Raw genomic sequence first — 27366 nt, 5'->3', positions numbered from 1 at the left:
TTTCTACAGGTTGGTAGTTTAATTACCTTGGTGCAATTGTAAATTGTCCCTAGTGTGTGTAGGATAGCGTTAGTGTGTGGGGATCGATGGTCGGCGTGGACTCGGTGAACCGAAGGCCCTATTTCCGCGCTGCATCTCCAAACTAAACTAAACCTATTTGTGTAGAAAGGTTGAGTATCCGTTGGCATGTGTTGAGGCAAATAATATATTTAACCGATTCATTTGAAGGTCAGTACCACATTTACAACATCAGTGAATCCAGATAAAGATGTTTGTTCCAATGGAGGTATTCGACTGATAACATTAACCGTTCAAAGAGTAACCTGTCGGTCAAAATTGATCAGAAATGCAGTGGTCCCAAAAAGAAGGCCGCAAACAATCGATTTGTAATTATAGTGCTTGTTTGTCAATTTGTCTGTTTGTGTTAGATGGCAGCTTTCTCTCTGTGACAACATTGGAAGCCTAGCTGCCAAAATGTACCCACTTAGGGGGCTCACACTGTGGAGCAGGCATTCTGCCCATAATTTCATTGAAATCACTGGATTGAATTCAGTCCCACAGTAATGTGCAGTGGCAGCCGAAAGTTTCTGAGCAAGGGAGTCACTGTTTCAAAGCGCGTCTCGTCTCGGTGGGTCTTCACGGTTTTGAAGGTCGCCCTGATGAGTATCAAATCATATTATGTTGTATTCATATATCTCAGCTGCATCTCAATAACAATGTTTCTGGAATTTAATAATACAAACACAGTAATATGGTTTGAACACTGATGCAGAATCCCAATTGACTTGACCAAAAGATAAATGGAAGGAGGAGCAGTGGCACATTTCCACAGGTTGTTTCTAATAAGCATGTTATTTAGTTTATCAGCCTGCTGGTATAATACATTCCAACCTAGTCTTATAGATAGATTTGTTAATGTGTCCTTTTCAACAGAAACATTGATTCCCTGCAGAGATATCTGTATTAAACCTTTGGAAACGTGCAACTTCAAAATTAGATTAAGTGGCAGAAACACCACTCCTGAAATTGGAGAAAATTGAGTATGTTATTGAATTCATGCCACATTGTCTCAGATGAGATATAGTATTTTATAGAGGGATATTTTCCTTATATCAGACAACAAGGCTGTTCATGCTCATTGAATCTGATAGGTGAACAGTCCTAGACAACTACTTTGAATTATATATGCATTATTTTTTTAAAGATTTGCTATCATTGAGGTTTCGTTTATTTTTTTACATTAGGCGTTTCGATATTTGTGGGACTGAGTGGCAATTTTCCTAGTTAACACAGAATATAATCAAGGCATATATGGAAGAGCATTTGTTTTAGTTGTTGCTTCGCGGATATATAAAAGGCAAACATCTCAAGGAAAAAAGATGCTTTAATTGACACTCAATTAACCTTTGTTTAGTTTAATACTGCCTTGTACCTGAACAGCACTTTTCTGTTCCAATTCTAAACATGTTATCTCGAGGTGTCCTCCTCAATGTGTTTTGGTAAGGAACATATTCAATATAATTAAATTCAATAGTTGCATAAATTAAATTTAGGACGGCACAGTTGACAGCTGGTAGAGCTGCTGCCTCACAGCACCAGAGACCCGGGTTTAATCTTGACCTCGGGTGCAGTCTGTGCGGAGTATGCACGTTGTCCCTGTGGTCGCGTGGGTTTCCTCCAGATACTCCAGTTCCCCCCCACAATCTAAAGACGTGCGGGATTGCAGGTTATTCGGGTTCTGTAAAGTTGCACATAATGTGTGGCGACTGGATGAAAAAGTGGAATAACACAGAACTAGTGTGAATGCTCGGTGTGGACTTGGTGGCCCGACGGGCCTGTTTCCATGTCATATAGGTTCACTAGGTTAATTCCCGGAATGGCGGGACTGTCGTATGTTGAAAGGCTGGAGCGATTGGGCTTGTATACACTGGAATTTAGAAGGATGAGGGGGGATCTTATTGAAACATATAAGATAATTAGGGGATTGGACACATTAGAGGCAGGAAACATGTTCCCAATGTTGGGGGAGTCCACAACAAGGGGCCACAGTTTAAGAATAAGGGGTAGGCCATTTAGAACGGAGATGAGGAAGAACTTTTTCAGTCAGAGAGTGGTGAAGGTGTGGAATTCTCTGCCTCAGAAGGCAGTGGAGGCCAGTTCGTTGGATGCTTTCAAGAGAGAGCTGGATAGAGCTCTTAAGGATAGCGGAGTGAGGGGGTATGGGGAGAAGGCAGGAACGGGGTACTGATTGAGAGTGATCAGCCATGATCGCATTGAATGGCGGTGCTGGCTTGAAGAGCTGAATGGCCTACTCCTGCACCTATTGTCTATTGTCTATATCACTAAACTAAAGAAAATCTCCAAGATATGCAAATGATATCATTTTGGGAGTGCATAGAGGGAGAGCGAAATATCTATCCCAAAAATGTTTGAAGCGTTGATTCTGGCTGATAGCAACTTTCATATCCTTAATGAGACTAGAAATCTTCCTCTGTAAGATTTTTTTATTTGCCTCATCCAGATGTAGTTAAAGTGAAGTTCAAATCCTTTAGACCTTTTGCTGCCTGCCAAAGTTATTCACAAAGGAATAAGGAGTTATCAGTAGGAAGGAACTGCAGATGTTGGTTTAACTGAAGATAGGCACAAAAAGCTGGAGTAACTCAGTGGGACAGGCAGCATCTCTGGAGAGAAGGAATGGGTGACGTTTCGGGTCGAGACCCTTCTTCAGACTGGTCTCAAGAAGGGGCCCGACCCGAAACCTCACCCATTCTTTCTCTCCAGAGATGCTGCCTGCCCCGCTGAGTTACTCCAGTTTTTTGTGCCCATCTCAAGGAGTTATCAGAATCAGATTGTTTGTTAAATAAATGTTGTGTTCAGCGACTCCTTTTATTCTCATCTGCCATGGCAGTACCACAGTATCACCTGTGCCGAGAACTGGAATTGACTGCTTGCTTCCTTGGGAGTTGTCAAGATGCAGTGATCAAATTAAAATGATGACCTGTTGTGTTACTCCAATAAAGTCATGAAGAACAAAGTAATTATTTGATCCTGCCATATTCTTTTTGGCATATCTTCATTTTTGACTTTTTCTACCTTTTTTTTGCAGTTATTTTTGTTTTAATTTTCGGTTATGTCAGTAAAGCTTGTACAGTTTTCAATTTTCTTCTAGTGTAACATTTTATAGTGATTCGGAAGACATCACAGTAGTCAGAGAAGGCAGAAATGTCATTGTACTGCTGATATAGAATAGGCCAAGAACCAGATTATTGCTTGAACCCCCTGCTAGTAAAACAACTGTGCACAGTAATTGGAACATTCTCCCTGAAGTATGTGTTGCCTGTCACACAGGATCATGTACTAGTGTATATCATGAAAGCAATGCATGAGAGCACAGTGTAATTAAAGAACAATCTCAAAGAAAACAACTTATCTGCAGGTGGATGAAGGAAGCACATTTGGTTCTATTGTACGTACTAGATTTAATATTGATGAGACCCGTGTTTAAAAAAAACATTCAAAATAAATATATCTCAATATATCTTTGCGAGGTCATGGCTATAATTTAATCTGGAGAATGTAGCAGGTTGACTCCATTTAATCTTAATGACTCAAAGCCATTCGACGCTCAAAAATTGATTACTAACCAGTTTCAAATTTGGAGAAATAGACTTTAGTTGTAAATTGTCGTAGCAGTTCCCGAGATTACAATGAATGCTTGTAATCTATTTTGGCATCCAAGGTATAATAGTATATTAAGGATAAAGCTGGCATTCCTTTCTTAATGTAAAGCGCAGAGATAATATTTGCATTATTTAATAGTACAAGATTTTGTATTCATTATTGTAAGTAATTCATTTTACTAAAACAATCTAGCCATCTAGCTATAGAGATGTCAACCTCCAGAATGGTTCCCAGGTTACAAATGAGCAGTAATGCATTAGTTGAGCAGATTTTTGTTACATTGTAATATAAGAAGTTTTACAGCCTCTTTCAGATGCAAGACTATCTATAGAATATAGAGTGAAATGTCTCCAAACTGTGCAAGCATTATAAACAGTCCCAATGATAATTCGTTCAGAGTTGACCTAGAATAGAAGACTTGGGCACAGAGGTAGTCAAGGATTTTTTGTGGATAGTTTTACTGCAAAAACATTAGTGTGGTTACATCTTATGATATAATGGGTGTACTTGTTATGATGAATGTTTAACAATTTAAAGAAAAATCTTCACATTGGTAAGCTTACGGAACATGTAAATTGACTAAAAAATATTCAATTAACTGACATTTGTCGAGTTGAAGCCAATGGAATGTTTTAAATTTATGATCAATTAAACAATCTTCACACAAAGGGTGGTGGGTGTATCGAACAACTTGCCAGAGGAGGTAGTTGAGGTAAGGACTATCCCAACGTTTAAGAAATAGTTAGACAGGTACATGGATAGGACAGGTTTGGAGGGATATGGACCAAATGCGGGCAGGTGGGACTAGTGTAGCTGGGACATGTTGATCAATGTGGGCAAGTTGTGCTGAAGGGCCTGTTTCCACACTGTATCACTCTATGATTCTATGACTAAACAATTGAGTAAAACAAAATGACAGTTCATTCTTCATTATTTGGCTCCATTCCCATATTCTCCAATATTATGAGTTTGATTATTGCTCAGATATTCTAAGTGTGGTTCTCAGATTACACTCGGATGTCACTGCCTCAGTGTGAGGAGCTGCCCAGAGCCTTGGTTGCATTAGATATGCAACGAGGTGGGTGGGTGGGTTGTGGCGGGAGGGATGGTGGCGTAGGTGAGCTGGTCAGGTGGAAATGTTAAGTGGAAAGGGGAACAACGAAGCAGTGTGATAAAGTGAAAAGGAAACCTAATAAATTCATCGGGGGGAAATATAAATTATATGAACAAAATGAGCTGCAGAAAAAAAAAAATGTGTATTTGAACGTGAACTGCCTTGATCCACAAACATGGAATAAAAATTGCCCGTTTAGAATTCAACGCGCCTCGGAATACTTTTATTTTCTTCCGTCTTCTCTCCTCAGGAGTGTGCACAAGCGCTCAGTCCAACAGCCTCCAGTGCCTTCACGCAACCTTCCAGCACCATTAGTTGCCAAAGAGCGCCACCTAGCTATCGCCAGTGCTCTCTGGAAGAATTTCTTCCCTTTCGTGAAGAGCCAGAGACTGTCGCAGACGCCTTTTTCACAGACAGCTGACGTTGCTGCAGGTCAGTAGCTGTCCCAGTTCTCAGCATCTGAAAACTGCCTAAGAACGTGAAAGATTCCTGTTCCCACTTGTTCAAGATCATGTTTCAAGCTTGCTATCGTTGTGTTTTTCGATATAAATCCTGTTTCGGTTTCAGCTCATGATAATTATGCATCGCACACACTCGACGTAACTAATTCTGCAATGTAGGAAAGGGAAAGTTTGAGGCCACTGTAAAATAACTGCTTAGATTGAATTACTCTCATTAAAGTTGTGAACCCATTGCTGTAAGTGCCTCAAGCCTGAAGCTCATTGGAGTTGATGTGACCACAAATACTTGTGAGTTTCTGCAAAGTTTCATTAAAACCTTTGCACAAAGATCAAGTAGTTTGTTGTGAAAATAATATATTGTATTAATATCAGAGAGAGATCACAGTACTGTACAGTTTAGATTTAGATTTTTTAGATTTAGAGATACAGCGCGGAAACAGGCCCCTTTGGCCCACCAAGTCCGCGCCGCCCAGCGATCCCCGCACATTAACACTATCCTACACACACTAGGGACAATTTTTTTACATTTTACCCAGTCAATTAACCTACATACCTGTACATCTTTGGAGTGTGGGAGGAAACCAAAGATCTCGGAGAAAACCCACGCAGGTCACAGGGAGAACGTACAAACTCCATACAGTTGTGCTCAGATAATTGTCAATCAATGTACAAGTCATCTGAAGGGTCATTTATATCGTTCCTTTTTGGATTTTCCCTTTCGGGCGGCACGGTGGCACAGCGGTAGCGTTGCTGCCTTACAGCACCAGAGACCTGGGTTTGATCCTGACTAGGGGGGCTGTCCATACAGAGTTTGTACGTTCTCCCTGTGATTGTGTGGGTGTTGCTCGGGTGCTCCGGTTTCCTCCCACACTCCAAAGACGTGCAAGTTTGTAGGTTAATTGGCTTTTGTCCCTAGTGTGTAGGATAGTGTTAGTGCACGGGGTGATCACTGGTCGGTGCAGATTTAGTGGGCCGAACGGCCTGTTTCCATGCTGTATCTCTGAAATCTAAAGACATTGCATCATAGGAACTGCTGTTTCACAGCTTCAGCAATCCTGACCTCCGTGGCTATCTTTGTGGAGTTTGCATGTTCTCCCTGTAACTGGTGAGTTTTCATGGGTGCTCCAGTTTCCTTCTACATCTCAAATATGTATGGGTTGGTAGGTTATTTGGCCTCAGTAAATTATCGCTAGTCTATAATTGATAAGTATTTGATCATAAGATCATTAGTGATTGGAGCAGAATTAGGCCATTCGGCCCATCAAGTCTACTCTGCCATTCAATGATGGCTGATCTATCTCTCCCTCCTAACCCCATTCTCCTGCCTTTTTCCCCATAACCTCTGACAAATGGCAATGTGAAGAAAATAAAATGGATTAGGTAGGATTCGTTTTTTTAAAATTTGATGTTTGATGGTCATTGCAGACTTGGTGGACTTAAGGGCCTATTCCATAAAACAGAAAGTACAGCATAGGAACGGGCCCTTTGACCCACAATGTCTGTGCCGAACATGATGCCGTCAAACTGATCTCATCTTCCTGTACATGATCCATATCCTTATTCACTGCTCTTCCATGTGCCTATCCAAAAGCCTCTTAAACGCCACTATCAGAACTGCCTCCACCACCAATGAATTTTGTGACGTATTTCACCACAATCCTCGTCAGGAATCTAAAGTTCAAACACAGACATTTCCCTTTGGTCTTGAAAATCTTAAGAGTGCCTATAACATAGAGAGGATCTTGACTTTGAATCAATGAAAGCACTTTTTAAAGTCCACTCAAACATTAGTTGCCAAACATTGAGTAGCCACTGAACAACAATTAATCTCTTAAAAAAATGATTCCCTGTGTTAACAGGGCTTTAGGCACATGAAAATTGCTCCTTCTAATCTCAGTTTGCCATTCCTGACGCAGCCCGTCGTATCCAGTTCTCCTTTGTATGTGTTAAGGATTGCTTGAGTTTTTAATCATTCTATCAATATTTAAAAAATGATTTGCTATTCATTCCTTGCTGAGTTTCCTGTTCAGGCATTTACATCGTGTATATTAATTTTGATTGGATCCCAATGAGCTGGTCGTATAAAGTTTTTAAAAATCAGAATTTACTATCAAGAAACAAAAATGTTCTTGAAAATGATTTCCTGTCTTTATGAAAACAAACGCCTCTCATAACACAGGATTCTGGTTTAAAATATTGCAAGGGGCATTTCCAGATCAGAAGGTTCTGTTGTATTACTGAATTTCATTATTTCCACACAATTATCTTGGACGTTATATGCTTTACAATGGTAATAGCCATAATCTGTGGCAATACTCTGATCAGAGTCAAAACAAAGAAGGGACTGAAAGCTATTAGATTTTTTGGGGTCTCTTTATGTGTTTACCTTTTTTAATGCTGGGTAGCTGCATTTAGATTATACTGTAACTTCACAATTATTGCTTCTCACTCTTCTTTGCAATGTGCTCATTTGATAACTGATGATTTCCTTCTGTTCTATTAAAATCATTTGACCCAATGAACAGGAACACAGGTGCAAAAAAATAATAATTGTGACGCTAGAGCTTTAATCAATGCGCAACATGCGGGTTTCTGTATGCAGTGGATATTGTTCATGCAATTTTTAATAAAGCTGGAAATAATGCATAATTCAGGTTTCACTCTCTTGGCAATGGATATGCCGAGCTCTGCACCTTCAGACCAACAGCCGCAGCCTCTCGTACACATGATGCAACTGTTTGGCTGGGATGACATGGTCCACCCTCAGTTGGTTTCACGATATCTCAGTCACCTAATTCAAACCAGGTAAAAAATTGCTTTCTTGGTTTTTTTTCTCTCTGATCTGTCATTTTATTTCTGTTGAAGCTTCAACCCCTGGGAATGGTCCTATTTCTGTCAGCACTAAGTTCCATTTACTTCGCAATGCACATTTTTCGCAGGTACAATCCAGAACTTTGAATTTAAAAGGGCACAATTTATATTAAGTAACTAACAACTTTCTGGATGAGATTCTGAAATCTTTCACCAAAATAATTTTCTTGTGCAAATTTCAAGAATATTGCTGAATTTATTCTCCCAATGAACATGAAAAGATAATTTCTCGCCCCGCGACATGAACGCTTCTGCTATGTGGTATCACGGTGAGACCACTATTCTGTGCCTCAACGGGATATATATTTCCTTTTTCACCGTAACCAATTCATAGCTCATGATGAAGCGAGGAGGAGAAAAGGGTCTCGACCCGAAATGTCACCCATTCCTTATCTCCAGAGATGCTGCCTGTCCCGCTGAGTTACACCAGCATTTGATGAACAACAGCGCTCATTTAATATGTCTCCAGTTATAATTGTTTTATTATCCAGAGGCTTTGGACAAAGAGAACATACCACTGTTTCAGTATTTAATATTGAGAGGCATCAGGGAAGGAGAGAGGTTTTTAGACACTTCCAGAATTTCTAGACACTTCCACTATCCAGAAGATAGTCACTCTGCTTTGATCCATAAGATGGTCCCTTTGGGTGGCACGGTGGCGCAACTAATAGAGCAGCTACCTCACAGCGACAGAAACCCGGGTTCGATCCTGTCTCGGGTGCGATCCTGACCACGGGTGCTGTCTGTACGGAGTTTGCATGTTCTCTCTGTGACCGCCTGGGTTTCCTCGGGTGGCTTCGATTTCCTCCCACATCCCAAAGATGTGCGATTTGTAGGTTAATTGACCGTTGTAAATTGCCCCACGTGTGCAGGGAGCAGATGCATAAGTGAGATTACATAGAACTAGCATGTTGGTCTACAATCAAGAACTAGAATGAATGATTGTTGGTCGGCATTGACTCTGGGCTGAAGAGTCTCTGTCCATGCTGTGACATTCATTCAATCAATCAGTCAATTCAAAGTGGTGATACAGGTCTGGTTAGTGTTCCGGTGCAGGAAAGTGTGATGGCAGTTCAGTTACACCTGTTGCTGGTACTTTTGTCCTTGACCATAGTCAACAGCAATGAGGTTCTTCTGCCTATGTTGATAAAGGAAAAGGGTGCAGAATCATTACAAAACCTGACCAGGACACTAAGGTGCTGAGATCATTAAATGGGGCGGGTGGAAAGGAACATGGTCATGGTGAAGATACCACAGTCGACGGGATTGCAAATGGAGATTGTCTTGGATGACTGATGCCAGGATTAAAGATACATTTGAGACGAGAGAGGAACCTGGATGGTGAAGGTGAGAAATCAGTTGTCAAGGACCATGGGCTTTTCAACCACAGGGCAGAAGTGGTTGATAAACCTGTCTGGAAAAATAGCCTGCAGTCATCTCAGCGTTCCTACTTGAGTGCCAAATGACAAGCAAATTAGGTCTTTGCAAAACCCCGCAGGGCTCTGTGATTTCCGCAGCCGGACACTAGAACAGGTTTAACTGGCGGCATTGCCTCCCAAAAGTCACATCAGATGATCTTTGGAAGCTTTAAAACCTGGAGGAGGTCTTCTCCTCTGTAGATATAAATGTCCTGTCAGGCATGCATTTCTCAAAAAATGCCCGTTTCGTCTGCATTGGATTTCATATTCCCTGACTCTTCCAAGAGTTATTTATTAACTTACAGTCATGAGCTATGATAGACACAAAATGCTGGAATAACTCAGCAGGACAGGCAGCATCTCTGGAGAGAAGGAATGGGTGACATTTTGGGTCGAGACCCTCTCTTCGTCATGAGCTATGAGTTGGTTACGGTGAAAAAGGAAATTTCTAAAGAGGATTATTAGTAGACAAGCATTTGACTGTAATTTTAAAAGTTAATACTCATCTTGCAACAAATATATATCCCGTTGAGGCACAGAAATACAACCGGAATAGTGGTCTCACCATGATACCACATAGCAGAAGGGTCCATGTCGCGTGGCTGGAAACTGGAAGTGTCCTGAGCTAATTCTGCTACCACCATCATCTATTGTACAAGTGATGATTCCCACTGATTGTCGCCGGAAGCTTGCGTCCTTTTCAGGACGGACAATGACAGTGATGTAACATTTGGAACATGGATGAAGGACAAGAAAGAAGAAGAAGACCATGATAACAAGAGAAAATCTAATTAATTGAAAACACTTCAGGTTGCAAAGAGCATTGTGTTCAAGATTTGGGAACATTCAGTTTCTCTATATTCTTTTGCTGATAAAGAAAAAAATAGCGAAGGACAACTGGCCCAGGGAGGATAAGAAGTTGAAATAAATTAGCAGCAGCAAAACAAAACAGGAGTCGATAACTTAATAGGACTGAGAGCTCATAAATCCCCAAGAACCTCAGGACTCAAGATTTTGCAAAAGGTAGTTATGCAGTGAGTAAATGCACTGGAGGGGAAAGAGGGTGAATTGCACTGGGTTTGGGGGGAGGGAATTGATTTGCACTGAGGTTGATGGGGTACAAATAAGGCAAAGTTACACAGGTGGGGGGAGGGTGGATTAAACTGGGAGGGGAGAAGGGCAAGGGGAAGAGACCGGATTACACCAGCTGTGGGCAGATTCACAAATTCAAGGAGTAGAATTAGGCCATTTGGCCCATCGCGTCTACTCCGCCATTCAATCATGGCTGATCTCTCCCTCCTAATCCCATTCTCCTGCCTTCTCCCCATAACCCTGGACACCCGTTCTAATCAAGAATTTGTCTATCTCTGCCTTAAAAATATCTGCTGACTTGGCCTTTGTGGCAATGAGTTCCACAGTTTGTCTAGCCTCTGACTAAAGAAGTTCCTCTATGCCTTTCACTATTCGGTAAGTTCCCCTTTCACCCTTCTAAACTCCAGCGAGTAGAGGCCCATGCTGTCAGACACTCATCATGTGCTAACCCACTTATTCCTGGGATCATTCTTGTTAACTTCCTCTGGGCCCTCTCCAGAGCCAGCACATCCTTTCTCAGATATGGGGCCCAAATTTGTTTACAGTACTCCAAATGCAGCCTGACTAGCACCTTATGGAGCCTCAGCATTGCATCTCTAGATTGCTCTGGGCAGGGGTGGGTGGTGGATGGGTTGCACTGGTGGGGTGGAGGAGGGTGGGCTCAGATTGCAGCTCGGGTAGAGACAGGGTGGATTGCACTGGCTGTCATTTTTTTCAAGATTATGTTGATTCCAGAGTAGTTGCCACAGATTGGAAGCTTGTAAATTAATTATTTTAGAACTATTTAAGAGTGAGAGAGACAGCAAATGATGGTAGAAAGAGTTTGCTTAACACCACTAGTGGGAAAAAATGCTAGAATCTTTTATTGATAATAAGGCACTTTAAAAATGGATAGTATGGAGCCAGCTTGGAAGGGAAATCATATTTGACAGGCTTTATATTTATTTAGGATTATATTGCACAGAGGAGGAAACTAGGATTTTGGAAGGAAATTATATTATCATAAAGCCACACAGCGTGGAATCTGGCACTTTAGCCCCCTTATGAATTGCCTATCAACAGAAAACCCATTTCCCAGCATGTTGCCTTTAGCCATGGCAGTTCTAGCTCTCAGCTAAATAATTAATATTGTTGAGAGATACCTGATCCGCCACCATGTAAGGACTTTGAAACTTTGTGTGCGCCAGAAACAGCGACTCTTTGTATACTGTCTCTGTGAAGTTGACTATTACAATACAATCATTGCAATTTTGTACTTATCTATGATTGTACTTATCTATTGTATGATTTTAATGGATTGTATGCAATACAAGGGATTTTACTGCACCTAAGCACATCGGTACATGTGACAATAGATGGAAAGAGTAGTCCTTTGAGAGGTTAAAGAGATTAAACATCTATTCTCTGAAGTGTATGGGAATGAGAGGTTAGTTCATTGAAACTTGACAGGATAGATAGTGAGAAGATCGTGAGAAAATATTTTCTCCAGATTGGGATACCTAGAGCTCGTGAATGCCATCTCAAAATGTGGAGATAGCGATTTACGGCAGAACAGAAAATAAATTTCTTCAAAGGGCAGCAAATATAGGAATTCTCTGTGGTGATTACAATATTCCAATCGGTCGAATCAACTGAAAACATCATGTCACCTTATTCTGAACCAGTTCATGCTTGGAACATGATCTTTCAATCTTGCAGCCTTGATGATTTTACTTTCATGTTTGTGGTTCATGATTGCAGATTTAAGTATTGTTGTTCCTGAAGCACATTCAATCCCAATAGTTATCATGCACTTCATTGTTCTCCAGATTATATAATCTTTTACACCTTTTAAGATTGCAAAATTAGCACCCCAAACAAAATTCTTTCCAACAAGGTCTCTTGAAATATACACATCTTTTTGCAGAAGTAGTAGGTGCTGAAATGCCATTTCAGGCTTTAAAATTGATTTGATTGCAACTTACTGAGACAGATAAAGCATAAAGTGATAGTTTAAAAAGCACGTTAAATTACACTTCCTAGTGGAGTAGGATGCATGTTCTCCTGGAATGTGGATATACACACCACGGTATTTAGATATAACTGTGCTGCAATCCCATCCAAAGTAATTCCTGAATATCATGAAAGAAGAAATAAATTGCAAATGCCTAATTATTCTTTTGATTTTCTTCCTCCTCAGCACCTTAGTGGATGCTCTCAAAAGCTTAGGATGCAGTTCGTACCAAACATTTACGATCCATTCTTGGTTTCGATGCATTTTGCAGCAGCATTTGAATCAGCCTGCTGGCATAACAGACAGAACACACACTAACACGTTTAGTGGTAAGTGAATAATTTGAGTTAATGCATGAGAACATTAACTGGAAAAATGCTCCGTTAACTGAGGCATAGATTCACAGAGTTCTTAACTGTAAAACATGTTTCATTTTATTGTCACTGATGACTGAAGCACCAAAATAAAGTAGACTTACTGTACTGATGATGCATGGGAGGGGGAAGATTAGCCAATTTGTCAACTCTTTGCCGATATTATTGTCATGTGCACAAGTACAGCAGGGTACAGTCTCAGCAGCTACATCCAATTTATCCTGTGGGCCCACTTGCTGACAACCTAGAATGCAATTTTCTCCATTGATATGCTACACAGTTTCATTAATTTGATGGACTGTGGCCCTAAAGATAGATTTTAATTTTTACCATGGAACTGAATTCCATTGTAAGCAGATTAGCTACCCGTTATTCACCAAGCTCAATTGAAATTAATGCTGGATAATTTGCCGTAGTCAGTTTTCCATCTGGCGGTGAAAATTCCATCTGGCGGCATTATCTCTTAGAGTTATCTCTCACTGAACCAGCTCCACTAGAGCTGCTGCCTCACAACACCAGAGACCCGGGTTCGATCCTGATTTCGGCGTTGGTGGAGAACTCCACAGCTAATGGAGTTTAATGCAGATTAGCGCGAGGTCTTCGGAAGCCAAAGCAGGGCAGGACCGTCACAGTGAATGGTAGGGTCCTAGAGAGTGTTGTTGGAATAGAAGGATCGAGGAGTACAGGTGCATAGTTCCTGGAAAATACATCACGGGTAGATAAGATGATAAAGAAAGCTTTTGGTACATTGGCGTTCCTCAAGCAGGATACTGAGTATAGAAATTTGGATGTTAAGTTACAGTTGCACAAGACGTTTGTGAGGCCGAATTTGTGTACTGTGTTCAGTTTTGGGCAACCTGCGATAGGACAATGTCTTTAAGAGGGAAAGAGAGCAGAGATTTACGAGGATGTTGCCGGGACTTGAGATGCTGAGCTATATGGAGAGGTTAAACAGGCTAGGACTTTAGAGGTGAGAGATTTAATATAAACCAGGACATTCAGAGGGATGTGGCACATGGATGAATCTGCCAGAAGAGGTAGTTGAGGCAGGTACTATAAACAGCATTTAAAAGACACGGATAGAAAAGGATTAAAGGGCTATAGGCCAAACGTATGCAAATGGGACTTGCTTAGATGAGCATCTTGGGCAGCATGGACGAGTTGGACTGAGAGGCCTATTTCCGTGCTGTATGACCCTGTAACTCTAAAATCACTGAAGTGAATTTATTATGACAATTAGTTCCTTTCTATATTACCTTATCTCGGATATTACCTATTAATATCTTGGATATTAATGGAGTTACCATCTCCATTGCAAATGCCCATGGCAGTTGATGATTATGTACAACAAGTTAGACAATGTTTCTTAAAATATAACGTTATGCTAGTGATGAAATTATTAACTAAATTTATCGCCAATCTAATCCATTCTGAAACATGGCCTCAGAGATAATCTGTTTATTTTTTGTTTCAAAAGGAAGGGTAACCTTGGAACAGTTGACAGGATTAACCAGGATAGTGTACAAGCTGCCAGAGATGGAAAACCTACTCAGCCAGTCTCACCTTGATCAGTCAACGGCCAATTTGGAGCCTAAAGCTGCTCTACTCTTATTCATTAAGGTAAAGTCCATTCTGAAATAGCGTCACCCGTATATGCAACAAAATACCCTGTACACTTGGGTTCATGCTGTTTTAAGTATGGTTTGTACAAATTATTCTTGTTGAAGTTTGGGGCGGTAGTGAAGAGTGTCATCTGCATTCAAGAGAGAGCTAGATAGAGCTCTTAAGGATAGCGGAGTCAGGGGGTATGGGGAGAAGGCAGGGACGGGGTACTGATTGAGAATGATCAACCATGATCACATTGAATGGTGGTGCTGGCTCGAAGGGCTGAATGGCCTCCTCCGGCACCTATTGTCTATTGTCTAACAGCTATATTATGTAAAAATAAATCTTGTGGCGGTGGCGTCATGTATGATCTCAGTGAAAGTAATTCCCTTCTCCAAGGGGAAGGTAGTCGGGGTTGGGGAGAGGGGCAGTGGCAGCTGGCGAGAAGAGAGAATCGTCGGATGGAAACGCTGAAAGTACTATAAGTTTCATTTATAGACCTTAATTATCTCCTGTGCTTTTTCAATATCGTTCCCACAAGTCAGGTAAATAGGGCACAGTGGGAGATTGAGGGGCAAGGACTCAATGGGGGAAATCAGTCAGTGGTGGTGAGGGGTGGAGAATTGGTCACTGCGCAGAGTGCAAGCAGGTGGAGACAGGGTTGTTAGTGCGGTGGCCTGCTGATCGTGGGACCGGAGTGAAGTCTGGAGTGAGTACAGTTGTCTGTTGGGTTTTAAGTAACCTCTTCTGTTCCTCCAGCCGACAACAAGTGCAACATAGGTGCCTCCACCAGGCACTCCGGGTCTTCCTGACATATTATGCCAGTGTTCGTGACCGTCAGAAATTTCAACCTCCGTGATTTAAAAAAAATAAAACGCTGTTAAAATGGAGGCACCTTCTTAATGAGATTTGTTCACAAAATGCTGGAGTAACTCAGCAGGTCAGGCAGCATCTCAGGAGAGAAGGAATGGGTGACGTTTCGGGTCGAGACCCTTCTTCAGTCTGATGTCAGGGGGGCGGGACAAAGGAAGTCTGAAGAAGGGTCTCGACCCGAAACGTCACCCAGCATTTTGTGAATAAATACCTTCGATTTGTACCAGCATCTGCAGTTACTGTCTTATACTTCCTAACGAGATTGATCAATTTGGTTCCTGGGAGCAGATAGTTCACTCACACTCTGAACCACTTGAGTTATGACCGTATTTTTACTTTTCATATTTAAAAAAAAATCAGCAGTGGATGTAAAATCTGCACCTCCACTTTCAGATCTCGAAGAGCTCTGGGGGGGGTGGGCTTGGAAAAGCAATAGTAGGTTGTCATCTCTACTCGTGGTTGGCTGTGGAAACAAAAGCTTTCCCCGGGATGGCGGGACTGTCATAGGAGGAAAGATTGGAAAGACTGGGCTTGTATTCACTGGAGTTTAGAAGGATGAGAGGGGATCTTATAGAGACGTATAAAATTATAAAAGGACTGCACAAGCTGGATGCAGGAAAAATGTTCCCAATGTTGGGGGAGTCCAGAACCAGGGGCCACAGTCTAAGAATAAAGGTGAGGCCATTTAAAACTGAGGTGAGAAGAAACTTTTTCACCCAGAGAGTTGTGAATTTGTGGAATTCTCTGCCACAGAAGGCAGTGGAGGCCAATTCACTGGATGAATTTAAAAGAGAGTTAGATAGAGATCTAAGGTACGTCCTTTTATTCTGAAGCTATAGCCTCTGGTCCTCGACTCTCCTACTAGTGGAACATACTCTTCAATGTTGTTTCTGCTGTTATTTCTCATTTTGATGGATCTGCCACATTATCTTGCAACTCTTATTCAATTACTTTTTTAATACATTCTATAATTTTTCTTACTGTAGTCGAATTTGAATTATGATATCAAGCTTAATTCTTCTTTAAAGAAAGCGACAATCTGCAAAAGAAAATTGTGAAAATGTACCCCTGATGTGCCAGGTGTACAGTTGGATCTGATGTAAGATGTATCTTTTCATTGTTCTCCTGCAGGCTGTTGGGAAAACATACACCCAACTACAAACTCTCGGAGACAAATCTTCTTTGGCCTCAAAAGCCCTGGTGTATGCTGGTGATATCCTGAAGTACACTAAGCCATATTTAGCTACCAAGGGGCCAAATGAAGGTCTGCAGTTATTGTACTGGGCTGTTGGTAAGTTTCTTGTCCTTCGGAGTATGTACATAATGTAGGATTGTACAAAAATGTCATTGCATAACAAATTCATTTTACCTTTCAGTGTGTCTTACTACATGCGATAGTCATGTTATTGTAAAATTGTGCTCTCCCTCCCCTCCATAGATTATTTCCCCTTTTGTTTCTTAACTAACTTGGCAATGCCATTGGTTCACTTGTGAACTCTAAAATGCATTTCACAACCTTACTTCACTGTCTGAAATCTTTTGCAATGATTTGTCAAATAATTCCATTAATCCACAGCATGCTAAAACAAGGACATGCACTTGTGTTGCCTTGCATAATGTCGTGTAAAGTTTAGGATGCCAACCTGTTGTGACACCTAAATAAATTGGGAACTGCAGCAAATGAAAGGGGTCATTCTTCTATTTTTACACTGTCAATTAATTTGCGATGCTTGCATGTAATTTATTCCCTTCATCGTGTATCTATCTGTACACTGTGGATGGCTTGATGGTAATCATGTCTTGTCTTTCCTCTGACTGGTTCGCACACAACAAAAGTTTTTCACTATACCTCGATACATGTGACAATAAATTAAACTCCACTCAAGTATCAATGGTTCAATATTGTCACATGTGTCTAGGTATAGTGAAATTTCCATTTTGCATATAATTCAATAAATTTTTGCTATATGTAATCGTAATCATACCTAAGTTACAAGAGTGTAAGAATAGTTCTCGGCATCATCTTGTATCCTTCAAGTTCAAATTTCTTAAAGATGTAGAGTCTTATCTTTGCCTTAAATGCCCATTGTCCTGGCAGCAGTGTTAAGTCGGAAATGCATGTTGGCATGGCCTGGCGATGTTGTCGGTATCCTCCAAGATGCTGCAGGCTGCGTTGGACACAAGTGCTTGCCTGATCTCTGTGCAGAATTTACGTTAGTTTCATTTATTGTCATGCGTACTAAGGTACAATGAAAAGGTTTTTCATTCCAGCGGCGCCTGATCCACGCGATCCCCCAGCCGCTGCAGGGCCTCCAGTGGCCCAATCCACGAGCTCATAGACCCAAACACGTCAAATTCCGAATGCACCATCCCTGGCCTCCCACAGCCCACCACTCTGACTCCGACTCTATGCTCCAGGACGCCTCCCGCAGTCCCACTGGCAACCTCGGAGTACCCAGGGCGCTTCCGATGATGCGGAAGGTGAGCCTCCACCCGCTCACAGGCAGGGTTCCTCCCCTCAGTCCACCGCCATTGCCATCTTAAAGGATCCATCTTCAACCATTCCTGTGATTTGGAACTCTAATCATCCAATGGCGAAATTCAATTGTCCTTCATCGATTTTTAAAAAAAATCTGTCACTTAAAAGGCTTCATCAATTTTTGTCGTTGTAGAAAAAAGCATTGGTGTCCCACTGTTCCACAGTGTGACAATGATAATAGAGGAACAAAGGAGATAGCAGGAGGTGGCTTTGGGTTGCTCTCAACTTCTCTTGCATTCAGTCAGATAATCGCTGATCTTCTATCTCAACTCCACGGTTTTTCCATAATCCTGTTATCCATTAATACCTTTTGGTGTCCCAAAATCTATCAAATGCAGCCTTGGACGTGCTCAGGAACTGATCAATCATAGCCCTCTGATGTGGAGACTTCTAAAGATGCACAGTCCTCTGAATAATAAAAAGTAGTGTCTCGTCTCAATTCTGAAAGCCTGATTCTAATATAAGAGAAGGCTCCCCTTCGAAAGGAAAGAGCATAGTGTCACCTACCATGTCTTATCCATTGGAGAATTGCATGTGTTTCAATTAGATCACATACTTTTGACCTAAACTCCAGTGAATAATCTTTCCACTTAATCTCTGTTCAAGGGTTTTCTCCGAGATCTTCGGTTTCCTCCCACACTCCAAAGACGTACAGGTATATCGGTTAATTGGCTAGTGGTATGTGTAATTATCCCATTTGAGTGTAGGATGGTGTTAGTGTGCGGGGATCACTGGTCGGTGCAGACTCGGGCCGAAGGGCCTCTCCAGAGATGCTGTCTATCCTGCTGAGTTACTCCAGCTTTTTGTGTCCCATCTAAACTAAAAAAGGAATTGAACTAGCAGAATGAAAACATGAGGCAGATCAAAGTGGCAGTCACCAGTCAGGCTAATAATTTTGGGTGATGAGAGTAACAAACACAAGAGGAGCGACTGCAAACTGATACCTTAACCCTGCCTCATGTGATCTAAGGTGAAATAAAGAAGAAGAAGAAGCACAAAGCTTCACCTTTGCCTACTTCTTTAATGAAAGTTGGTGACCCAGTTTAAATGAATGGGTTTGCCTGATATTTCTCAATGGTGAACCAGGGACAAAGTGAGAGATCATGTGCATTGGCACCTGGCCTCGAGGACACTCAATACCTCCAATGTGCAAGGGCAACGGTTATAAATTGCTGGCCAAAGGCAATTGTTATTTGGCTCAGTTTGTTACACTCAAGCAACCTTTTGTGCGGTATATTATCAAATATCTTTTGACAATATGATATGCCGTATGCATTGATAACCTTTTTCTACCTTGCTACATCAAAAATCATTCTTGGATTATTCAAATATCATTACTTTCACAAAACTACTTGGGCTGCCGGGTGGCTCATTACCACATTTTTTATAATGAATTCCTATATTTACCAACAACTGATATGAGAACGACTAGTTTGCGAATCCTTATTCGTTCTCATCATCAAATTATTATTTATTTATTTATTTATTGGCATTTGATGATATTTCTCTGCATTGGATGAGTGTTTTAATGCAGGAATGTAAGTTTAGCAAGGAACTGAATGAGCACTTTTGTGATAAAGGCTAAAATGATTATGAAAGTGCCATTATTGCCCTAAACAAGTAGTCATTATTTTGAAGGAACTGTTGAGATTAATCTAAGGCAATCTTCTGCAGTTACAAATTGCCACTGCAGGGTATTGTAAGTTGTTGAGCAGAGTCATTGCATTGTGGTACACAGATCATATCAGCCAATAATGATGATTTTATTTGAGCTGGTGGAAGACGCTAATGAAATAACCGTCTTCTTGGACAGCATTCGACTTTAATCTTAGTTTATTAAACCTGCTTTTTTTCTGGGTTGAGACCTTTCAACCTCAAATGGGAGCTTGCCATTCAGATTTCAGCTGAGCTGGAGGAGGTTAAAGTGCCGAATGCTGTAGCAAAAGCATATTTGCCAAAGATAAAGAAGATCTTCCGATGTACAAAGAAAACAAAATGGCTTAATTTACCTTGGACATAACCGGTGGTTATGGGAGATTTCAACATGCAGGTAGACTGGGAAAATCAGGTTGGAAATGGACCCCAGGAAAGAGAGTTTGTAGAGTGCCTTCGAGATGGATTCTTAGAACAGCTTGTACTGGAGCCTACCAGGGAGAAGGCAATTCTGGATTTAGTGTTGTGTAATGATCCTGATCTGATAAGGGGACTAGAGGTAAAAGAGCCATTAGGAGGCAGTGATCACAACATGATAAGTTTTACTCTGCAAATGGAAAGGCAGAAGGGAAAATCGGAAGTGTCAGTATTACAGTACAGCAAAGGGGATTACAGAGGCATGAGGCAGGAGCTGGCCAAAATTGACTGGAAGGAGGCCCTAGCAGGGAAGACGGTAGAACAGCAATGGCAGGTATTCCTGGGAATAATGCAGAGGTTGCAGGATCAATTTATTCCAAAGAGGTGGAAAGACTCTAAGGGGAGTAAGAGACACCTGTGGCTGACAAGGGAAGTCAGGGACAGCATAAAAATTAAGGAGAGGAAGTATAACATAGCAAAGAAGAGTGGGAAGACAGAGGATTGGGACTCTTTTAAAGAGCAACAAAAGTTAACTAAAAAGGCAATACGGGGAGAAAAGATGAGGTACGAGGGTAAACTAGCCAATAATATAAAGGAGGATAGCAAAAGTTTTTTTAGGTACGTGAAGAGGAAAAAAATAGTCAAGGCAAATGTGGGTCCCTTGAAGACAGAAGCAGGGGAATTTATTATGGGGAACAAAGAAATGGCAGACGAGTTAAACCGTTACTTTGGATCTGTCTTCACTGAGGAAGATACACACAATCACCCAAATGTTCTAGGGGCCGGAGAACCTAGGGTGATGGAGGAACTGAAGGAAATCCACATTAGGCAGGAAATGGTTTTGGGTAGACTGATGGGACTGAAGGCTGATAAATCCCCAGGGCCTGATGGCCTGCATCCCAGGGTACTTAAGGAGGTGGCTCTAGAAATAGTGGAAGCATTGGAGATAATTTTTCAATGTTCTATAGATTCAGGATCAGTTCCTGTGGATTGGAGGATAGCAAATGTTATCCCACTTTTTAAGAAAGGAGGGAGAGAGAAAACGGGTAATTATGGACCAGTTAGTCTGACATCAGTGGTGGGGAAGATGCTGGAGTCAATTATAAAAGACGAAATTGCTGAGCATTTGGATAGCAGTAACAGGATCATTCCGAGTCAGCATGGATTTACGAAGGGGAAATCATGCTTGACAAATCTACTGGAATTTTTTGAGGATGTAACTAGGAAAATTGACAGGGGAGAGTCAGTGGATGTGGTGTACCTCGACTTTCAGAAAGCCTTCGACAAGGTCCCACATAGGAGATTAGTGGGAAAAATTAGGGCACATGGTATTGGGGGTAGGGTACTGACATGGATAGAACATTGGTTGACAGACAGAAAGCAAAGAGTGGGGATAAATGGGTCCCTTTCGGAATGGCAGGCAGTGACCAGTGGGGTACCGCAAGGTTCGGTGCTGGGACCCCAGCTATTTACGATATACATTAATGACTTAGACGAAGGGATTAAAAGTACCATTAGCAAATTTGCAGATGATACTAAGCTGGGGGGTAGTGTGAATTGTGAGGAAGATGCAATAAGGCTGCAGGGTGACTTAGACAGGTTGTGTGAGTGGGCGGATACATGGCAGATGCAGTTTAATGTAGATAAGTGTGAGGTTATTAACTTTGGAAGTAAGAATAGAAAGGCAGATTATTATCTGAATGGTGTCAAGTTAGGAGGAGGGGGAGTTCAACGAGATCTGGGTGTCCTAGTGCATCAGTCAATGAAAGGAAGCATGCAGATACAGCAGGCAGTGAAGAAAGCCAATGGAATGTTGGCCTTCATAACAAGAGGAGTTGAGTATAGGAGCAAAGAGGTCCTTCTACAGTTGTACCGGGCCCTGGTGAGACCGCACCTGGAGTACTGTGTGCAGTTTTGGTCTCCAAATTTGAGGAAGGATATTCTTGCTATGGAGGGCGTGCAGCGTAGGTTCACTAGGTTAATTCCCGGAATGGCGGGACTGTCGTATGTTGAAAGGCTGGAGCGATTGGGCTTGTATACACTGGAATTTAGAAGGATGAGGGGGGATCTTATTGAAACATATAAGATAATTAGGGGATTGGACACATTAGAGGCAGGAAACATGTTCCCAATGTTGGGGGAGTCCAGAACAAGGGGCCACAGTTTAAGAATATGGGGTAGGCCATTTAGAACGGAGATGAGGAAGAACTTTTTCATTCAGAGAGTGGTGAAGGTGTGGAATTCTCTGCCTCAGAAGGCAGTGGAGGCCAGTTCGTTGGATGCTTTCAAGAGAGAGCTGGATAGAGCTCTTAAGGATAGCGGAGTGAGGGGGTATGGGGAGAAGGCAGGAACGGGGTACTGATTGAGAGTGATCAGCCATGATCGCATTGAATGGCGGTGCTGGCTCGAAGGGCTGAATGGCCTACTCCTGCACCTATTGTCTATTGTCTATTGTCTATTCCAATCTATTTGCTTTACGTTTAATTGTTCCCTCTTATTCGCAAATAAGCAAATTGGAAAATTGAATGTTTTTCTGAATTTCAGAATGTGATTTTTATTTTTTATTTTGGTTGTTAAGCGTGAATTAACATCTTTGAACTGCACTAATTGACACGGCGTAAGATAGTTCAATGTTAGAGGGTCATTTACAGTATTTAACTGTGAATGCTCACGGTTCCTGGTCCTTTCGAACTTTGACATACAATTAGAGGTTCAATTGAAATTGAATTGCACGTTTTAGTTGGGCATATGTTACTGAGGAAGGCCAAACCGAATCTGACCACAATAAATGCATAACTAAGAGACAAGTACCACCAAGACCAAAGCAGCTAAACTTTCTTTAATTACATGCTAATTAAACCTTTTTCATACCAAAATATCTAATTAGTCACTGTAAAGGAATACACATCAATCTATTCAAAAGTGGTAATTAACAAAACCAGATCAACATTAAAAACAGCCACAACACACTGATTCAACAGGCAAGTACAGCAGGACTCTATAACACTGCCAATCTACAGAAGCGACTGCCAAGCTCCATGGAAATCTCACTGTATTAGTCTAATATGTAAATTTAGCAGGGCACCATGTGCTGATAATGCAGTTCTTGGCTCTCACAAGGCTGTAATTGAGACACCATCACCCCTTGCTACTGGACTTTATGGTGTGGTTTCCAATACAACTGACAGTTTGCCTGGAAATGCTTAGATACTGTTTTGGGCGTCAGATTCATTAGACGTAACGATCTTTTAGGTTCCAAAAAAATGCCTGATCACAACCGATTGATGTCTGTCCAGATTAAACCGTTGGTGAGAGGAAACATAACTTAAACATGGTTATTATTGACTTTTAAAGGGGATCATGTCATCTTAATTACTGGAATTTTTGCTTGTAGTTTCCTTCGAGACATAAACTGAAGGTGTTTTGATGTGCAGATCTTGAAAGTTGATAAGTGATAGTAGAATTAATCCAAGCTTCTTCTCTGATGTACTTAGTAGCTATCCTTTTCTAATTTAATGATTTCAGCTTGTCCTTCTTCACCAAGATGGACCAAAAGTCTTCTGTAAGACTGTGCAGGAGGTAAAAAAATATGATTTCAGAAAGAGATTGAAGAACTGGGTTGAGTTTAGTTTATTAACACGTGTACCGAGGTACAGTGAAAAGCTTTTGTTGCGTGCTAACCAGTCAGCGGAAAGACGGTAGATGATTACAGTCGAGCCATTTATAGTTTATAGATACATGATTTTCGATAGATTCCTAAGGCATAGGAACAATTGAGTAGACCATTGAGCCCATCAAGCCTCCTCTGCCATTCAATCATGGCTGATCTGTCTTTCCCTCTTTACCCCATTCTCCCGCCTTCTCCCCATAACTAACCCCTGATACCCTTACTGCTTTTGGATAAAAGAATGGTACATTGTCAACTCCTTAAAGATGCAGTGTATGAACATTATTTTATTTTAATTCTTCAGAAATATTTCAAACTGAATTGCTTGTGTTGATAACCCATCTGTTGCAAGAGGTGGAAAAGTGGAGGGGATTCAGGGGAAGCTTACAGGAATATGCAATTAATTGCAACTCAGCACCCGGATCAACCTCCCCTCTGTTATTTATCTCAGAACAGAACCGTGCCAAGCCCTCTCCTCTCTGCTACCAACGGGCAGGAGGTACAGAAACCTGAAATTCCACATCACCCGGTTCAGGAAAGGCTACTTTCTTACAGATGTCAGATTCTCAAACTGAGCTCCACAACCCTAGTCCTACCTCGGCAACAGAACACTACAGACTACCATTTACTTGTTTTTCTAAATGTCTTTTGTACTTTTTTCTTTGCAGAATCCAGCTCTGGCATCTGACTTGGTTAAGTTCTTTTTTAGGAAGATGTCTGTTGTATTAGACTTGCCTCCCAACCCCACCGCATTACCCCAGCCATGGCACTTGATCTCCGCCACTCTATCAACAATATTGCCTGTCATCTACCTGACCTCTGGTTTCCTCTCCACCTCACTTTGGTCTCTTGTGATGCTACGCAACACCACCCTCCTCCCCCACCCACCAAGCCCACACATCATCCAAAACCCCACCCCACCCACCACCATCACCACTTGTGCATCCACTCTTTGTTTAACTAAACCATATCCTCTTCAATGGCTGAAGAAACCCGTAGTTTGTTCCATGGTGAAGATCATCATGAGTCTCGTGCATTTCAAAATGTTGCACTGAAGTGACCAAACATGTGTTTGCACTGCATATACTAGTCAAGTCAAGTCAATTTTATTTGTACAGCACATTTAAACACAACCCACGTTGACCAAAGTGCTGTACATCAGTGCAGGTACTAAAAAGAACATACAATAGCACACAAACCTAACAACACATACATAAACAGTTTACAGTTTACAGCGCCCTCTCAGAGGGCCTCAAACGCTAGGGAATAGAAATAAGTTTTGAGCCTGGACTTAAAGGAGTCGATGGAGGGGGCAGTTCTGATGGGGAGAGGGATGCTGTTCCACAGTCTAGGTACTACTAGTTAATGCACTCTTATCGGATCTACGCTGATTCTGTTCATGCAAATTTAACAAATTTGACTTCCTCCATTAATTAACTTGGAGATGAATGTACAATTTATCACTTTGGAACCCCTCGGTGAGATTTACTTCCATTACTACATCATGATGATGGAGTAAATGCTAAACAACTAAAGTCAGAGTAAACCTAGCATTTCAGAGTTTGTTGTCATCTGTAAAACCAACCTGAAATTAAGTATTGTGTAAAAAAAAAATCCAATGACATTTCAAAATATCACCAATGAAAGTAACAAAAGAACACCATTAAGTTGCTGATTATAGTGTTAATAATGAAGTTGATTCAAACAATGTATATACATCACAACTAAAATTGCCTGACATTAATTAACTGTTTCTTAAGCAAATGTAGTACCACTTTATTTTTATTCATAGGTTGCATTGTCAAGCACTGGGCCCTAATACTAGCCACTTCAAAGTCTCAACAACTTTTGTTTTGCATCATTGATCGCCTGTTATTGCCACATACCCTCTTTCAGCAGGGCACAGGATTGCCCCCAGCAATGCTGTCTGCCATTCGAGATAACTTGCCTCTCTATCTGCAGGTAAGCACTGCCACTGTCACATCATGGTTACCTTCGAGGTGTCCTGAGGGCTTTATCGATGTATGCCTTTTTGAGTGTTATTCTTTCTTCAATATTGTTGGCTTGTTGAAAACTAATGCTTTCTTTTCAGATCTCTGAATGTCTTTTTGTGCTGTGAATGGCTGCATGAACGATGTACTGTTCGGATGGTTAATACTACTGCAAATATTGTATAGTGTAAATCTATCCAGTTTTAGATAGAAATTATCTTCAGGTATTTAGTGTTGGATATTACGAACGTCAGTGGTCATCATCACCACATTGTGGACAACTGTTTTTTTCTCTTTCCTAATCTTGGGTAAAATAATTTAATACTCTTTCTGAAACTACAATCGTGTACAAAGACAACAAAAATCTTTTCTTCTTTCCGTTTTTTGTCCCGTCCCGTTTCTTTATCCAGTTTGACTTTATACTAAGACTTCTCAAATTCGCAACCTTTATCATATCCTTTATCATCTTGGCTGTTATTTTGCTGGTTGATTTCCATTCTGCTTATGTTTTTTAAAAGTTCAATGCTCTAATAGTTTGGAATATTGCAGTCCCGACTCTGTAAAAGCTTTGTGCGTATTTCCTATGGCATTGGATTTTTTTTTCTTTTCTGTGTTGTTGTTTTCTAATTCCCTGCCACCATTAATGTTCATACATCCCAAGGATCTGTCTTTGCCCTACTCCAAATTCTTGTTCGCAGGCAATCCTTGGTAATGATGTAGTTTCCACATGCACAGTGACAACACTTAGCCCTAATACAGTGACATTCCTCTGGTTCTCTTCACAATCTCTAATGTCACGCATTGTTGTTCTATCTTCCAATACTGGGTGAGCATAAATGTCCTCAAACTAAGTACTGGGAGGACCAAAGCCATCATCTTTGATTCCTGCTGTACACACTATTTTCCAGGTATTCAACTGGAACCCTCTGAAACTGATCCAGACTTCACATGATTTGCAATCATTGTCGAGGTTTCTAATCCAATAAAGTTTGGACTGTGTTGCTGTGGCCTCAGTAATATCACCTACTTTCACCTCCTTGACATTGCCCAACTCTGTCCCCAACTTAACTGTTCTAATGTTGGAAGTTTCATATTTGTCTTTGACATCTTTAGTATTGACTATTCTTATACATGTTTCGCTAATCTCCCTTGTACTCTGTAAATTTAAGGTCCTCCAGATAATCTGCTGCCTATGTGCTCTTCGCCTGTCACCTCTGACTTTTATGATTTACATTGGATCTACATTGGCTCCTGCTTACATAATGTCCTTGATTTCCATATTCTTATTCTTATTTTCATATCCTTCCATGCCCTTGCTGCTCCCTACATCTATAATTTCCTCTAGCCCATTAAGTCACCAAAATATTTGCATTATTGTGTTTTGTGTCTGCTTGGATACATTTTAAAGCATCACCATTAGGGGCCACGCAGTCAAAGCTTCAGGTTTTGCAATTCACTCCCAAAGTATCCTTGCTCTCTACCTATTTAACCATCGAACCAAATCTTTGGTCATTTGCTTTAGTATTTCATAACATGTCTCACGATCATATTTGTTTGATCGTGCTCCCATGAAGTTTGATCATTTTTTCCAAACATTGAAACACTTAATGCTGCCTT

At 41.2% G+C, this 27366-nt stretch overlaps 1 protein-coding gene across 1 annotated transcript in view; it reads left to right on the top strand.

The window, feature by feature from the left end:
- Positions 1-27366, top strand: part of mms22l (MMS22-like, DNA repair protein) — a 114650-nt gene that overhangs the window by 70778 nt on the left and 16506 nt on the right. Inside the window, exons 14-19 of the mRNA XM_078400198.1 lie at positions 5046-5227; positions 7911-8061; positions 12817-12959; positions 14482-14624; positions 16614-16773; positions 25551-25720. Coding sequence (XP_078256324.1) covers positions 5046-5227; positions 7911-8061; positions 12817-12959; positions 14482-14624; positions 16614-16773; positions 25551-25720 — 949 coding nt within the window. The remainder of the gene's footprint in view (positions 1-5045; positions 5228-7910; positions 8062-12816; positions 12960-14481; positions 14625-16613; positions 16774-25550; positions 25721-27366) is intronic.

Source organism: Rhinoraja longicauda, chromosome 5 (assembly GCF_053455715.1).
Source record: "Rhinoraja longicauda isolate Sanriku21f chromosome 5, sRhiLon1.1, whole genome shotgun sequence".
NCBI lineage: Eukaryota > Metazoa > Chordata > Chondrichthyes > Rajiformes > Arhynchobatidae > Rhinoraja > Rhinoraja longicauda.
This window is presented reverse-complemented; position numbering and strand designations above follow the sequence as displayed.